Genomic DNA, 14909 nt, shown 5'->3' with positions numbered 1-14909 from the left:
TGATTTCTGCATTTTATACGCAAGGCAAAACACTCCTTTGACCCCCGTTCAAAAAGGGAGGCCACAAATGAGCAGATCACATTCAGCCTCACACAGAATAAGGCACTTGTTCAGTAAAATACTGACCCCGCTGTTTTACAAGACGCAGGGTTGTAGCCCCTTCCTTCAGCACTCCAGATATTCCCCCAGGACTATTCCTGTTCCAGACTGTTGCCCTGAGATAAAGCAGCAGCAACAGAAAGTTTAGATTCGAGAAAAGAAAGAGCTCAAATTGCAACTTCTGGAACAGAAAACACACCTGCTCGGGGAGGGGGGGACGCAAACACTTGCTGCAAACTCTTCCAAAAGGAATGCGTTCAAGGTGGAAAATGAGATCTCCAGACCAACAGGAATCAACCACTCAGTGCCATCCCAGGCGCGGGGCGAGGGCCGGGCACCCCTTCCAGCGCTGCCGTGCGGGCTGCCCGACCGCGGCCCCGCCACCAGCCCGGTGACACTCCCTCGGAGCCCTGCCCAGGTCGCGGGGGGCTCGCCCGGTCCCACCACCCCTCGCACCCGCCGGTGCCGCCGGCGGCGGAGGGTCTCGCCAGCCCCGCCGCCCGCTCCTCCTCTTCCTCCTGCGGGGCGCGGAGCCGCGGCGACCCCCACGCTCTCCTCCGCAGAGCCCTCCGCGGGGGCGGCCCGGGCCGGGTGGCTCTCCCTGCCCACCGGAGCCCCCTCGCCCCGCCCGGGAGGCGCCGCCGCTCCGGAGGGGCCGCGCCCATCCCCCCACGCGGAGACAAAGCGCGGCCCCCGGGCGGCACCTGCCGCCGGCTCCGATGACCCCCGGCAGCGCTCCCCCGCCCCGCGCCGGTCCCGGCGGCGGCGGTGGCAACCCCGCACCCCCCTCACCGAGCCCCCGTCGCCCGCCGTCCCTCACCTGCCGCGGCGGCCACCCCGCTCCGCTCCGCTCCCGCCGCCGAGCGCTGCCCGCACCGACCGCGGAGCGCCGGCCCCGCCCCCGCCGGCCGCCCCGCCCCCCTGCCGCGCTCCGCCAATAGGAGACGCCCGCTCCTCCGAGGCCACGCCCCCACGCCCGCCGGGTGCCTCTGCCCCCCCCACGCGCGCGGCTGGCGGCGAGACCCCATTGGCTGCCGCGGGAGGGGCGTGGCCCGCGCCCCCCGCGCGCCCCCGACCCCGGCGCGGGCCGTGCCCGGGACCCCCGGCCCGGAGGGGCGGCGGCGGGAGCGGGGCTTCGGTCCCTCGGCACGACGGGCCTCTGCCGTTAACGAGCGAGGCCCGGGGAGGGGAGGCTGTTCTGGGCGCTGCCGCCAAAACGAGTGGCGGCTGCCGGCCGGCCCGAGGGCGCAGCGCCGCTGGTGAGAGCTGGGCTTAACACTGAGAGTTTTGGAGGAAATCGCAGCGTTTCTCTCCTCTCTTCATTTGTAGCGATGCGACTTTGTTGTTGGGTTCGACAAGGCTTTGTACTCGGCTGTCCTCAGCCAAGAGGCGCGAGGGAGCGAGAATCTGCAGCGGGCGCGGGCCACAGGGAGCAAAACAGCAGCAAACCTGACAGCGAACCCGGTCTGTACCTACTTAGGAGTCACCCTGGACACACACAGCGTCGGGAGACTTAGGCACAGCCCAGTTCCCAGTTGCAGAGTATTTGTGAACCAGCACATTAGCGAGACTGAAGAATGTGACAAAAGCATACTTATCTCCAGTTGCAAAACAGCAAGGACATACCATTCCACCTGAAAGTCGGTGGAGACAAAAGCACCATAAAGCAGAAGCGCCTGAAGTGATATGTGTAATATAAACTGACTGCTGGTTTTGTGATTTTTATTCCTGTGAAGCTGGAAGCTCCAGTCATGAGCAGAGCAGAGGCTGGTGCTCTGTATAAGAGACAAAGACATTTCTTGCCCTCAAGAACTGACTGCATAAAATCCTGTCTCTGAATTAGGGGTGAGTTCTGTCAGTAACAGCTCTACAGAGGGACAGAATTAATGCTCCCATTTTTCTCGCTCACAGTGTAACTTCTGTGTTCCCCAGATGTGCTGCATTCTGTTGTGTTGTTGATCAGAGAATATACAGTTAGTCTAACAACTGACTTGCTATACATGCAGTGACCAACTGTAAGTACTGGTCATTTGCCTGCTGAGCTGACTGCCAGATGTTTGGAGACCATGGACAAAAGATGAAATTATGCCCTAAGCACCCAGCCACAAATACTGTTTGGAAAAAGAACACGTATCTGAGGACATGCAGAAGTGATACAGGAGCTGGAGGTGTAAGCAAACTCTGAGGAAGAGTGGACTGGCCTGGGCTGTGCAAAGTATAGAGTTCAGCATGTTCCAGGGGTGTCCATCACTTTTCCTTTTTGGCTACAGATGAAGATACAGATCTCCGCTGAAGACATAAAGCTGCTCTGAAAGTCTGAATCAGACTTCCCTCCCACATACATTTCTGGCATTTCAGAGGAACATAGTTGGTACAAGTCCCATGTCCAGAAGTGTCATTAAACATCTACTCTCTTTGTTACAATACGTCAGTCTATCGTACTCCCACCCTCAACCCCCAAAAAGACTATTTTATGAAGGAAAAAATATGTCTGAAAGTTTAGAGATGCAGAACAGTCCCCAGGATCTGGCAGCATGATCACAGTCTCCCAAAGGAAGGATTATTGCAGAGGCAGCTGCCGGCTGCCTCTCTGGACCCTTGCTTTTTGGTGCTTCATTATGCTGAGGAGTCCTTGGGGCCTACTGTATGCAGAGCCCATGAGGACTCTCATGAGTAGATGATCCCTTACTTGCTCTTCTCCTCATACAGAAAAAGCCACCTGAATCACTCTTCAGCTTAGAGCTCACTGAACAGAGAATTATCATCTCACTAATCAGAGACATTTTAACTGCACTCAAATTGCATCCACCAAAATCCAGTTTTGGTGACTAAGAGCATTAAAAAAAAAAAAAATCCCAACTTTTCTCTGCTCCAACCCATTCCTGACTCAAAACGCTAATCCTCTTTGTGCCTTTCCTCCAGAGCCAGTCCCAACCTGCAGCCCCTTCCGTCTGGCAAAAAACATCTGCAAGCTTCACTTAAAAAGCAGCAAAAACTCCCATGAGAGCATATTGGCAAGGAGCAGCTTTTCTTTCTGCCCCATGGCAGGGCTGGTACAGGGAGCTGGCTGCAGGGTCTGCTTTGGGAGCGGGGCAAGAAGAGTTTCTGTGCACTTTAAGGATGTTATAGTGCTCCCCTCCTACCCCTCTTACTGTACTTTCAGCCCTCCTGAGTGATGTGGGATTACGCACTCCCCCTTCCGGGAGGAGTTTTGATCATTCTGCACAAAAATCTTACAGTTCTTAAAAAAAAAAAAAAAATCAAACCCAAACAAACTCTAGAGAAAAAGCTGTCCTCAAACATTACACAGCTGAAAATCATATCACACAAAACGCAAATATATTGAGGAACAAACTTAAACAGTTTTTGATTTCCATTTATTCAGAAGCTTTTTTTTAAAAAAATATATTTAAATCCCTAAAGGATCCTCTTCTATAAAAGCCCTTGTTCATGTCTGGTTCTAAGCAGGTTAGCTAAGTTTCTTACATAACTATTATGATAATCACAAGGCTAGCAGCTGCTTATGCTCCTTTTGATTTTGTTCTCACTCTTCCTCCCCTCCAAGCAGGGGATGAGACGGGTTAAGAAAGTCACAAGGGATGTGTGAATACTGTCTATAGCTTCTGGGAATTAAGTGCATTTAGAGCAGTAATTCAGGGACCAACAGTAGGTTAACTATATCTACCCTATTTCATACCTGACTCTGTTTCTTTCAAGCTTTCAGTTTGTCAGAACATTTAGAAACAGCGTTAAGGTCTTTGTTATGGTCTTTTGGGTACCTACAGTTCTGCTCACAGCAGTCTGCCAGTGTTCAAGGATCTGCTTTTGAATACAAGCAGTGCCTAGCACCCCAGAACCTTCAGGAGCAGAGCAAGAGACTCTGAGTACACACCTATTTGCATAGGTTTACTTTTCTCCCTGCAGAACTCAGCAAAACAAGCTTGGGATGCTTGTGGCAATCCCTTTATCTTGGAGCTCTGCTGCTGTATTTGAGCACAGACCCTCTTGGATTTTAGAATTGCCAAGCACCAGAAATTGCACTTCTCTATGTTTTATGAGGAAGGTTATGAATATAACTTGCTAGCAGAAATCTGGCAATAAAGTACAGTTCTAAATATATTATGGACAAATCCAGCATTGTCTCCCTTTTCCTAGCTAACAAACCTCACTCCTACTGCAAGTCTCAATCCTGTTTCTGAGGTAAACAGGACATCTCTACCACTCCTAAGCTCAACAAAGAGGGAAGTATTTGTTTTTGGAAGGTATTTTGTGAAAGGAACTGTCTTTTCCAGACAAATAGTTACAAAGAAATCAACAACAGCACCTGCGACTTCCGACCAGGATCCTAGAATGGAACAGTCAAAACTGAAGTGTTAATAAATAAATACATATATCCTGATTGTGACACTACATATAATTGCTTTTGTCCTGCCTTCATAAGCAACATTTTCTAGTCCTTTCAGAGTGAAGGAATGGCAACTTTTCTCTTCAGAATGTACCTACTGTTAGAAGTCTGCAGTGACCTCATTCAAAGTTATTTCCATAGCCACGAGGCTGTTTGCTTTTGAGTTACTAGTGGTTTCTCATGAAGCAGTAAGAACTCAAAATAGCTTAGCTCAGGCCACTGCCTCTCATTTTTCTATAGTTAATGTCTATCAAAGGGCTTCCTGTTGCTCTAAGGTTCCCTCTCTAGCTTAGCTTCTGCGTCTTGACAGACAGTGGAATTAAGTCGAATCAGCGCAGGCTTCCTCTGCCCTACACACAGTAACCAGGTCTGTCCCTGGCCTCACTAGATCTGTACACACTATTGCAACCACCATTCCCCCAGACTGATGAACATCTGGGACACAGGGCTGGCTGAGCCATCCTGCCCAGAGAGAGGTCTTTGCTCATAGAAAGAGCAAGAATTTAAGTCTCAAAAGGCTGTGGCAAGCAGAACCTACTTGTTGAGGAGAGCTTCTGCTGAGAACCCTCATTCCAGAGGTAAACTCATCTATTATGAACCTTATTAACAACCCAAAGGTATGCAATAGAACAACAGAATGCCTTTTTTTTTTTTTTTTTTTAACTGAAGTAGCCCAGAAGAGCACAGGCAACAAAGTATTCACTTAATCCTGGCTGAATCATCAGGAAACATGCACTGAGATGTCCCTCGGCTTTGTGTAAATCACTGTTGCTACTGCAAATGTACCTGAACTAATGTGAGTGCCCAGGTAAACACCCCCAGAGAGCTGTGCTGGTTTTGTTCAAACTCATGTATCTGCCACCTGCATTACCATGACAAAGGTTTAGCATAAAGTAGTAAGCAGATTATACATATAATCTATGTTATAGCATTCTGCTGGATATTGCCTTCAGCCAGCTCAGGTATGGCTGCTACTGCTGCAGCCACACCTTCTGGCTTTGGGGTGCACATACGGTGCAGCGCCAAACTACACATTTAGATCACTGCCACAACGGAGTGATGATTAATCCAGGATTGAGGGAATACACAAATCTTCTCTCCTAATTATTATATAGTCACAGTTAATTACAAGGGTTTTTTCCTAATTGAAATTATTCTGCTGTCACTTCACATACGAGGATTTAGCAAAGAAGAGCAGAACTAAGCGAACCACAGTAATCGCTTGGAACAAGGAGCTTTGCCAGCTGTACAGAGCTGCACACAGAATCTATTCTTGAGTCTTCAAAACTCCCTATAAAGGATGAGATCCTGTTATTTTCATCCTGATACGTATCACACCTTCCAGCTCTTCTCAAACTTTAGGCTATTTCAAACAATCATTTATCACAGATTGATTTGCTACTGTTCATTGACTGCTCATACAGTCATTGACTGACTTTTGCTTCCTGTAACTCTCTGCAGAGCTAAAGCTACTGACTATCATAATACCATCTTTAAAAGGGTAAAAACCAGACTTCTTTAGAGCAGTAAACCATCCTTGGGTTTTTATTCTCATGTACTGTACACAAGTTTAGCTTCAGATCTCTGCTCATTTTTGATGCCACCAAGTACAATTCAGTGAGCGTTGCCGTGACTTTCAAGTTTAGCTGCCTGACATTCAACATTTAAAAGCCATGTTCATATATATATAATCCACACTTTCAGTGATATTGAATAACAAATTCAGCCAGTTACATAGTAAGGAGGCCCTACATTATATCATTAGACTGAAAAAACCCCAAACAAACTAGAATAAAATTCCGTTTGTGACTAGTGGCTAGTGACTAGTGCTGGCAAATTACAAATAGAACCATTGTACTATTCCTTCCCCTTTAATTACACACTTGCCTCTTATTTTTATCAAGCTCCTGCAAGAAGTACAACCTGTACAAATATTTGTGAAATGATAAAATGAAATCTTATAGACTTGAAAAATTTTATTGATCTGTATGCACACTTCTTGACACAGCTAAGTGTATGGGAATTTTTATCCCAGTTTTCAAGCCAGTAGATCAAACTTCTGCCCCGACAAATGCTTGTTACTCACTTCTCACTCCAAACACTCAATATATAAATCAGCAGTGGAGCTTCCCAAAACCACCTTTTGCACATTTCATCTCTCTTACAGGTAGTGAATCATCACAGTTCATTCCTAATACTGTTTATTCCACCATTCGTTATGGAGCTGGATTTGTGATTTCCAGTTCAAATGATTCTTTTACTCTATCGTTGATCTAAACGCCTCACGTGTAATCCTCTCTACTTTTGCTCATGATTTCTTCACAGTTTTGCAGTTTGTCCATGCACAAAACATTAGGAGTCATTTTACCAAGCAAGTAGAAATTTTTGCCCTTAAGTTTTTTGTTTGTTTCTGGTTTTATTTAGTTCTAGGTACAATGCAGGTCCCATGTCTGTACAGCATGTCTCGTGTATCATGTATATCCCCAGGCTCTGTCACTTGGTCCAGCAGTGGCCACAGTGCTGGGCAGTGCAGAGGTTGTAGAGCCTTGTGGTGTCCTGGTAGAGAAGAAGAGGAGCCGTGGGGAGATACTGATGGCTCTGGGGGAGCACAGGACTTAGGGGTGTCACCTCAGCTCAGCTCTGACACTGTGCCACTGGAAGATGATGCCTCCTTGTGCCCCCAGCTGGGGAGAGGGGAACAGTGGGGATGGCAGGACATCAGAGCCCATGGGGCCGGGCCCCAACACTTGGCTGTGCCAGCAATAAACGTGTCTGAAGCCCAGAATCTCAAGGGGCCTTGAAGGCAGCCAGGGGCTGCAGCTGATGGGCCCTGGCAGTGCCTGCTGCATGGAGCTGAGGGTCGGGGCTGGGTAAGGGCATGTGGCTGAGGCTGGGTCAGAGTGTCTGGGGATGTACCTGATTACACTACGGGGCCTGTCTTGGGCAAATGGGGGCAGTGGGGAGGCAAATTGGGGCCCAGCGGGGGTAAATTAGAACCTGATGGGGACATTTGGGACCGCTGTGGGGTGACATGGGCATTGGGAGCAACAAGGGGAACAACCTGGGGTCTGCTGGGGGCCATTTGGGGCCCCATGGCTGCAATCTGGGACTCAGAGGGCCATTTGGAGATGCTGTCTTGATATACAAGACTAGACAGTAAGAGTGAACAGTGAACGAAATCAACAGATCAACTGTGGCAATTCCTTTGCTTGTTAAATACACAGCACATGACAGAGACTTAACACGGATCTTGGAGCAGAAGATGGAGCACAGCTTTACAAGTTTTTCAGATATACAGAAGGCATAACAAGAAACGCTAAGGCAGCTTTATTTGGACTTGTACTCTAACTACTTAGAGTGCAAGTTTACCTTTATTAATCTAGTAAATTGTGGCAATTGATCAGGGATCAGTTCCCTTTAAGTATAATATAGAGTACAGGCAGAGTAATAGCAAACATAGCACATGTCAGTGCAGTGCTGTAAATAGAACTTCTCTTGATTTGTGTCTCCAGTCTCCGCTCGGTATCACACAATTCTAAAATCACATCTCTCACAGCAGAAGCCTGGCCCTTGCCCTCCCCTGAAGACCTTGGGATCACCCTTTCCGTAGGTCTGGAGTGGATCGCGAGTTTGACACTCTGCATCTCAGACAGCACCTGTGCGATACTTTCCTGCAGACTGTTAAACTGCTGCTGTAAACTCCCTAGACATGAACTGACTTGTTTAATGTAGTTTAGCTGTTCGTTTAAAGGAGTTAAAAGTGAATCTATTTTTATGGAGTCATTCCTGGTTTCTCTAGTTAACAAAGCGCCCTCTTTTCCTCCTCGCGATGCTGTTGTTTGCAGCACACTTTTCAGGTCTTCTATGACATCACTGAGATCCTTCTGCTGTGAGTAATGGTTGGAGGCCTGTTCTTTGATGGCTTCTTGTAAATTTATTGGGCCCTTTTGTGCTTCAAGCACCAAGACTTTCAATTCTTGCAGCCTTACTCGATTTACATAGGTGGAACCCAGAACACCTATAACGGCTCCCAGCACAGAACCAATAATAGACCAGTTCTTAGTTTTTTCAGCTCTTGTGCGCTCTTTCTCATGGCTTTCCCTTACAGCTGCAGAGAAGAGAGAGAATTTTTCTCTCTCTGATTCTTCTGCATTTAAATATGCAGCTCGGTATCTCTTCTCTTCCTGCAAGAAATATAGTGATTAAAGGAGAAGGTATAATATGAAGCTATATAGTCTATAATAAATTAAAGAAGTCCCATAAACCCCGAAACCCTGATGCAGATGAAGGAAGGAAAATTGGGAACATCCATTAGTTCAGTTTCAGAAATTTTCCCTTAAATGTGGGATTTTCTTTATTAATCCTACTTAAGTCAATGAGACATCATTTTAAGTCAAAATTGAGAAATGGAAAAGGTTGTCAGGAATCACAGCTGAAGATCCTGTACATGAAAATCTGTCAAGTGCTGATGACAGAAAAAGGGTATGAGTTAACTTTTTCAGCCCTGATAACTTCTCCAGACACCCCCCTTACTACACCTTTCACTTTCAAATCCCTTCAGAGGGCACTGAAAATAGGACTGAAAAGGACATCTCAGATAGTTTCATCTGATGAACACACTTCTTATTCTTCTGCATTCTCTTCTTTACCCTTCTTACAGACAAACGTCTTCCCTTTCTTCCTGCCTCTCTCTGAATTATTTTCCAAGTACATATTTCCTTTGTGAGATGGCACCACCACCTTACAGACAGCAGTGACTTGAATTCTACCCTTCTTCACGGTCATGCAGAGCTCAGTTCTTCTTTAAGTCTCATCCAGACAAATCTGATCCCATATTTAGACAATTACAGCTCTCTAGTTCTTTCCCAGTGTTCTACCCACTGATGCAGGAGCTCAGTTTTCTCTCAGACATTGGTACCCACTCCTTGCCTGAACTTTGCCACAAGTGTATCCGCTTCCAAGCCTGCTCCTGCTGTTCCTGCAGTTTCATCTGGATTTCCTGGGTGTCACAGCCACAGAAAAAGCAGCTGAATTTTCATGGATTAACCAGAAAGAGTTTCTCTCATCATATGGAAGGTTAATTCACTGAATGGCAGCTTTTTCTTGACTACTCATGTACAGGTCACCACTACAACAACTAATTCTCTAGGCTCATTATCTGCAGTTTTCTTCTCCAAGTTTACTACCCTATTTTAGCATTAACATATACAATTTGCATTGTGGATCAAACCGCTGATAATAATTAACTAAAGCAAGGATCCTAAGAAGTTAACTCGGATCACTTTCTTCAGAACTGAACTGCATCTACAAAAACAGCCACTAGTGATGGAAGCAAAGCACACAAATTTTCAACATATTTGCCAATGCTAAAGTACCAACAAATTACCTGCAGCAACCTGTGTTCCAGAGTAGCCAGTTCTAAATACTGGGTGTCATCCCGAGAGACCCTGTCTAAGCGGTCCCGAATTTCCTTCAGTTTAATCTGTTGGGCTTCTACATTTTCACGAGCCTCTCGTACTATCCCCCGAGCTACCATAAAGACATTTTCTGCCTGAGAAGAAAGAGCATTTATTTTAGAAACTTATTACCATACAGACCTATATTGCTATTCATACAATTTTTTTTTGGGGGGGGAGGGGGACCTGGGTCGGGGGGAGGAAAAAAAAACCCAACAACAAAACAAACCACACTCCATTTCAATCCAAGAGATAAACTCTATTTACTACATGCATAGCCTGGAACACATTCACAGTACCTGCACAGTCAGTCAAAGCAGAAAAAAAAGACATGATTCTCCTTGGAGAATTCTCCTGCCTCACAGCCAGTGATTCTGCTACACATAGCTAAACTCATAAGTTTTAAAATTCCACATTATCTTCATGTTTACCTCTGTTACTTTCCCTTGAGCCTCTCGAACTTCATTAATTCCAACAAACTCTTCATATCTGTCCCACCAATTCTTGCATGTTGCAGACACTTTTTGAAGGGAGTTTTTTCCCATCACAGTCCCAGTTTCTGTGAGCCGATGAAGGAGGCCCATGGCCATTTCTATGGCAGACTTGGCTTCAGGCCTCTTGGGCTCTGAGGAGCAGTAAGTCCTCACTACATGTAAATTCATTTTGGGACTCCACTTCATCAATGAATGGTGGTATTGCAGGCCACAGGACACTGAGGACACACTTGATTTATATTTCATTGGCCCCATGTCTTCAACTTAATCACTGAGTAAATGTGCTACAAGTAAGAAGAAGAAAAATAGAAGCTATTGAAGTATAGCTGATTTATAGCTCTTAAAACTAACTACACGTGTACCAAAACCAACCAATTCAAGAATGGCTAAACCATTGCTGGTTTTACACCACTGCTTACCTAGAAAACTTTCCACTATTTCAATAAAGTGCAATTGTGCCACAGATTCCTGCTTTTCTGCTGTTAGGAAGTACTCCCACCATGCTTCATGCTTCTTGATTATTAATTCACTCACGGCGTGAACACCAGTCATGTGCAGATCCAGGGCCAGCAGGAGTAGCTTCAGAAGAATTTAGTGCTTCAGCACAGCAGTGACTGCACTATGAAATTCTGCCTTGTGGTTTCACACCTGGTTTCACAGGTACTCACAACTCTACAAAAGACAGAAAAAGAAAAAAGACAGAGAGGGGAAAAAATCTTGTTAATAAAAGTGGTGTGGCTCAATCATTTCCTTTATCTTACACTGTGCCAGATACCTGATGTGTTGAAGGGTGTGCAGACAAAAAATAAAAGACAAATAAAAAACACGTAAATGCTGAACTGAACACAAGAAGTATTCCCATGACAGTGCCTAGAAAAGGCACCTCCTACAAAAGGAAGAGTCACAAGATCAGAAAAATCTCATGTAATGAACACACAGCTGGGCTGCATTTTAAAATGAGCTTAAAATTCTTGCCTACGCTGCAAAAGCAGGCTGCTAGTTATGGTTTATTGTCTACTATTGTAAATATGATCTTAATTTTCTACTGAGTACATTCCTCAAAAAACTGGAAACAGGAAAACTTTCAAATAAGGTTTAATATGAAATTTGAGTATGACTATATTAGGGTTTGACTAATAAAATATAAAACCAGGAATTACTGAGAAAGCTTGATAGCTGTTGCAGAGTATTTTCAATTATTTTAAAACAATAAAACAATGTTAATTTTAGGTGGCTATACAGGCATCTCCACAAGAAAGGGTTGTTCCAACTGGAAAGTGGTTTTTCATCAGCTTTTTAGCTGGCTAGCTAATTTTGAACACCACAAGTTCATTCCCTGCTGAGTGTTTCTAACAAATAGTAATAACGCCAAGTGGCACTATGAAAATCTTAGCAGTTGTTTTATATGCATAACACGTAAGATCAAACCCGGAAGGCATGGAAATGAAGTGAGTTCTCTCTCCTTCCAGCATCACTCACACATGTCCCTGTTTACAACACCTACTCTTATGTTGCAGGCCATGTACTAAACCTCAGCTCAACTTTGCCTGTTCCAGACTGCAAAATTCCCCTCTTTTAATCGCATTACTACACGAAGAGCTTTAGCAAAAGTTCAGCCTATTGGAGTATAGCAAAAAGAGGGAGAAAGCTGAGATTTTAAGGAGAATTTCTATGCAGACAAATCACATACACCCAGTGAAGAAAGTGATCTCAGCCTGAGCTCACAGGACACAAGAAAGTTACGAGAGGTTAACCTGAGATAACCTGCCTGGCTCCCCTCTTGCTTCCCTTGTAAGAAACGCTTTTTCCGCCTGCAGCCCTTCACAAACACGCCTCCAAAAGCTGCCGCACACACCGAGAGCCGGTGCCGAGCCAGACCCGTTTTTACGGGTCCCGTCTCATCCCGGCCAAAAAAAGGCGAACGCAGAATTCCCGCCGCGCGCCCCCAACCCGCAGCCGGATCTTCCCCCATGACCGACCCCCTCCGTCCCCTCCCCTTCCCCGCCCGGGGGCCCTTTCCCCGCCGCCCCCCGGCCCGGCCCCGCCGCTCCCGTACCTGCCCCGGCCCCGGCGGAAGCGGCGGCGGCGGAAGGGGCGGGAGCGGCGGGCGGAGCGAGCGGAGCCATGTCGGGCCGGGAGGGTAAGGCCGGGCCCGGGACCCCCCGGTACCGCCCGCCCGGCCCCGCCCGGCCCTCACTGTGTCCTCTGTCTTTGCAGGCGGCAAGAAGAAGCCGCTGAAGCAGCCGAAGAAGCAGACGAAGGACCTGGACGAGGTAGGGCGGCGCGGGAGGCCCCGGGGGCTCAGCCCCGGCGGGCCCGGCTGCGTGGGGTGTTCCCCGACGTTTACAAGAGCATCTCAGTGACAGGACAAGGGGGAATGGCCTCAGATTGAGAGAGAGTAGGTTTAGATGAGATATTAGGAAAAAATTCTTCACTGCGGGGGTGGTGAGGCCCTAGCACGGGTTGCTCAGGGAAGTTGTGGATGCCCCATCCCTCGAAGTGTTCAAGGCCAGGTTGGACGTGGCCCTCTCTATGGCCCCTCCCTATGGCAAGGGGTTGGAACTGGATGATCTTCAAGGTCCCTTCCAACCCAAACCATTCTACGGTGGCATCCCCCCCCTGTTCCTGGTGGATGCATCAGTGCTGACTAATGGAGGAGCCTGGAATGCCCTTGCTGCGATCTGAAGTCTATCAGACAATCACTCTGGTCCCAGGAGCCTGAGACAGGGTACAAACAAAGTAGTTTGAATAAATTAAGTGCTAGTGGATCGTGTGTTAGAGATACTCAAACATAAGGGCTCAGAGTATGGGTGTCAGCTGCTATTTCTGAGGATAGTGGATGATGGATGAGGCACCATTGACTGGAAAAAGGCAAATACAGTGTCTCTTTGAAAAAGGGGGAAAAAATCATAGCTTTCTAAATAAGCTTTATTGTTAGAGAAATGGTAGAACCAATTAAGGGCTTACAAAGATCCAAGTTATAGTAACGTAAAAATTAACAGCCATTGTAGATTTTAATAAAACTTTGGCAAACAAAGGAGGTTCTCTCCTGTAGCAGGGCAGTGCTCAGTGCATGAGAATAAACCCCAGGAGATATGAGGTTATTGATGCCAAATCACGTAGTGTTCTCAAATGCAAGGCAAGAATGGGGCCTTGGAAGGTGATAGAAGGTGATGGTGCATTTTGCTGAAATGCTGCACTCTCAAAGCATTGTCTGCAAGGGTGTGCTGAGTGAGGTTTTGAAGGATTTTGTATTTGATCAGAGTCTGAGTAATATTTTGATTGGTGTCTTGGGTGGTTGACTGACTGACAATATGGCTTATTCTTTTGGTAGGAAACAGAAAATCTGGAGGAGCCACAGACTGTCAGAGACAAGACTAGTGCTCAAAGAAATCTTAACAAATCGGGGAAAGATTGAAAAAAATGGATTATTTAATTAAGCATATATGCTAAATCCCTTTCTTTGAAAAGATTGATGAAGTTATAAAATATGAGCAGAATGACTGTCTAAACTGCAGGTCCACATGAAAGGATCGTATACTGAACAGCTGCAAAATCAGGTGTTGCAAAAGAAGAAAATCATAAAGATATATTAAAAAAAGTCTTGTGTGTTAAACATGATGTAATATTTATTTTTCCTCTCAGCCCTGCAGTACTGCAAGTACTTAGGGGCAACACATTGCAAGAAAAAAACCCACAGAAGTGAATAAATGTGAGGAATTAATTTATTAGGAAAGACACTTTAGCCTATAGCACATAAAACAACAAACAGGAAAACCTGGAGATAGAAACAGAATATTCTGTTCTGTGAGGAGTAGGTAGGAGAAGTAATAGGGTAACATTGCAGTAAGAGAAACTTTAACTGAAAGAAGAGGAAAGCTTTGCAGTTACAAAGGTAGTTGAGACATGGACTGGATTGGTGAAGAGTCCATGGAATCTCATTTGTCAAGGTCCTCAGTTTCGTTACCCAAAGTCCTGAAGGCCAAGAAAAAAAACTGTGTTCCCTTTCAGTCTTGATATCTGTTAAGAATGTGTGTTTGAGGGACACAGTATGTCTGAGCTGTCCTGAATTCCAGAGGCTATTCCTATAGGGATGCTCAACACTGGCTTGCCTGTACATTTTGCCAGAAGTCTCAACAGATTTCTTGGAACTGATACAAATATATTGAACCCAGCAAAAAGTGACATATGTGTGAGAGGATTTATTTGAAATTAATGCTTTTTTAGGTAAAAGCAACCTTTTTACTTACATCCTATGTAATCCCAAGTTTTGTTGTGCACCAGGCTGCACGTGCCGCTGATGGCACGTTAGTGAATGGTGTTAGTGCAAACATTTGTCATTCAGAGGGATCATAATCTCAGAACAAGGTTATGCCAGGGGAAATAATTCCAGAAAGACCAAACATACAGAGTTCAAGTTTAGCCATTGTGTTGTGGTACAGCAAAAACCTTGGT

At 46.1% G+C, this 14909-nt stretch overlaps 2 protein-coding genes across 4 annotated transcripts in view; both read right to left on the bottom strand.

Annotated features, from left to right (window-relative positions):
• Positions 1 to 966, bottom strand: part of PLXNB1 (plexin B1) — a 74918-nt gene extending 73952 nt beyond the window's left edge. The window contains exon 1 of one of the 2 annotated variants that reach the window (XM_017820655.1): positions 920 to 966. The gene's annotated coding sequence lies outside the window, so the exon portion shown is untranslated. The remainder of the gene's footprint in view (positions 1 to 919) is intronic. The other variant, XM_017820654.1, reaches the window with a different exon arrangement.
• Positions 967 to 6756: 5790 nt separating this feature from the next.
• On the bottom strand, positions 6757 to 12542 carry CCDC51 (coiled-coil domain containing 51). Of its 2 annotated transcripts, none has more exons than XM_017820621.1 (5): positions 12511 to 12542; positions 10874 to 11126; positions 10392 to 10738; positions 9891 to 10055; positions 6757 to 8688 (listed from the first exon to the last, which is right to left on the bottom strand). In XM_017820621.1, the coding sequence occupies exons 3-5, from the start codon at positions 10707 to 10709 to the stop codon at positions 7912 to 7914; spliced, it is 1260 nt and encodes a 419-aa protein (XP_017676110.1). In that variant the 5' UTR covers positions 10710 to 10738; positions 10874 to 11126; positions 12511 to 12542; the 3' UTR covers positions 6757 to 7911. The 2 variants fall into 2 exon arrangements, with proteins under 2 accessions (XP_017676110.1, XP_017676111.1); XM_017820622.1 differs by lacking the exon at positions 12511 to 12542 and adding an exon at positions 12209 to 12414.
• Positions 12543 to 14909: the final 2367 nt, after the last annotated feature.

Source organism: Lepidothrix coronata, unplaced genomic scaffold (assembly GCF_001604755.1).
Source record: "Lepidothrix coronata isolate B3197 unplaced genomic scaffold, Lepidothrix_coronata-1.0 Scaffold84, whole genome shotgun sequence".
In the NCBI taxonomy this organism is placed as follows: domain Eukaryota; kingdom Metazoa; phylum Chordata; class Aves; order Passeriformes; family Pipridae; genus Lepidothrix; species Lepidothrix coronata.
This window is presented reverse-complemented; position numbering and strand designations above follow the sequence as displayed.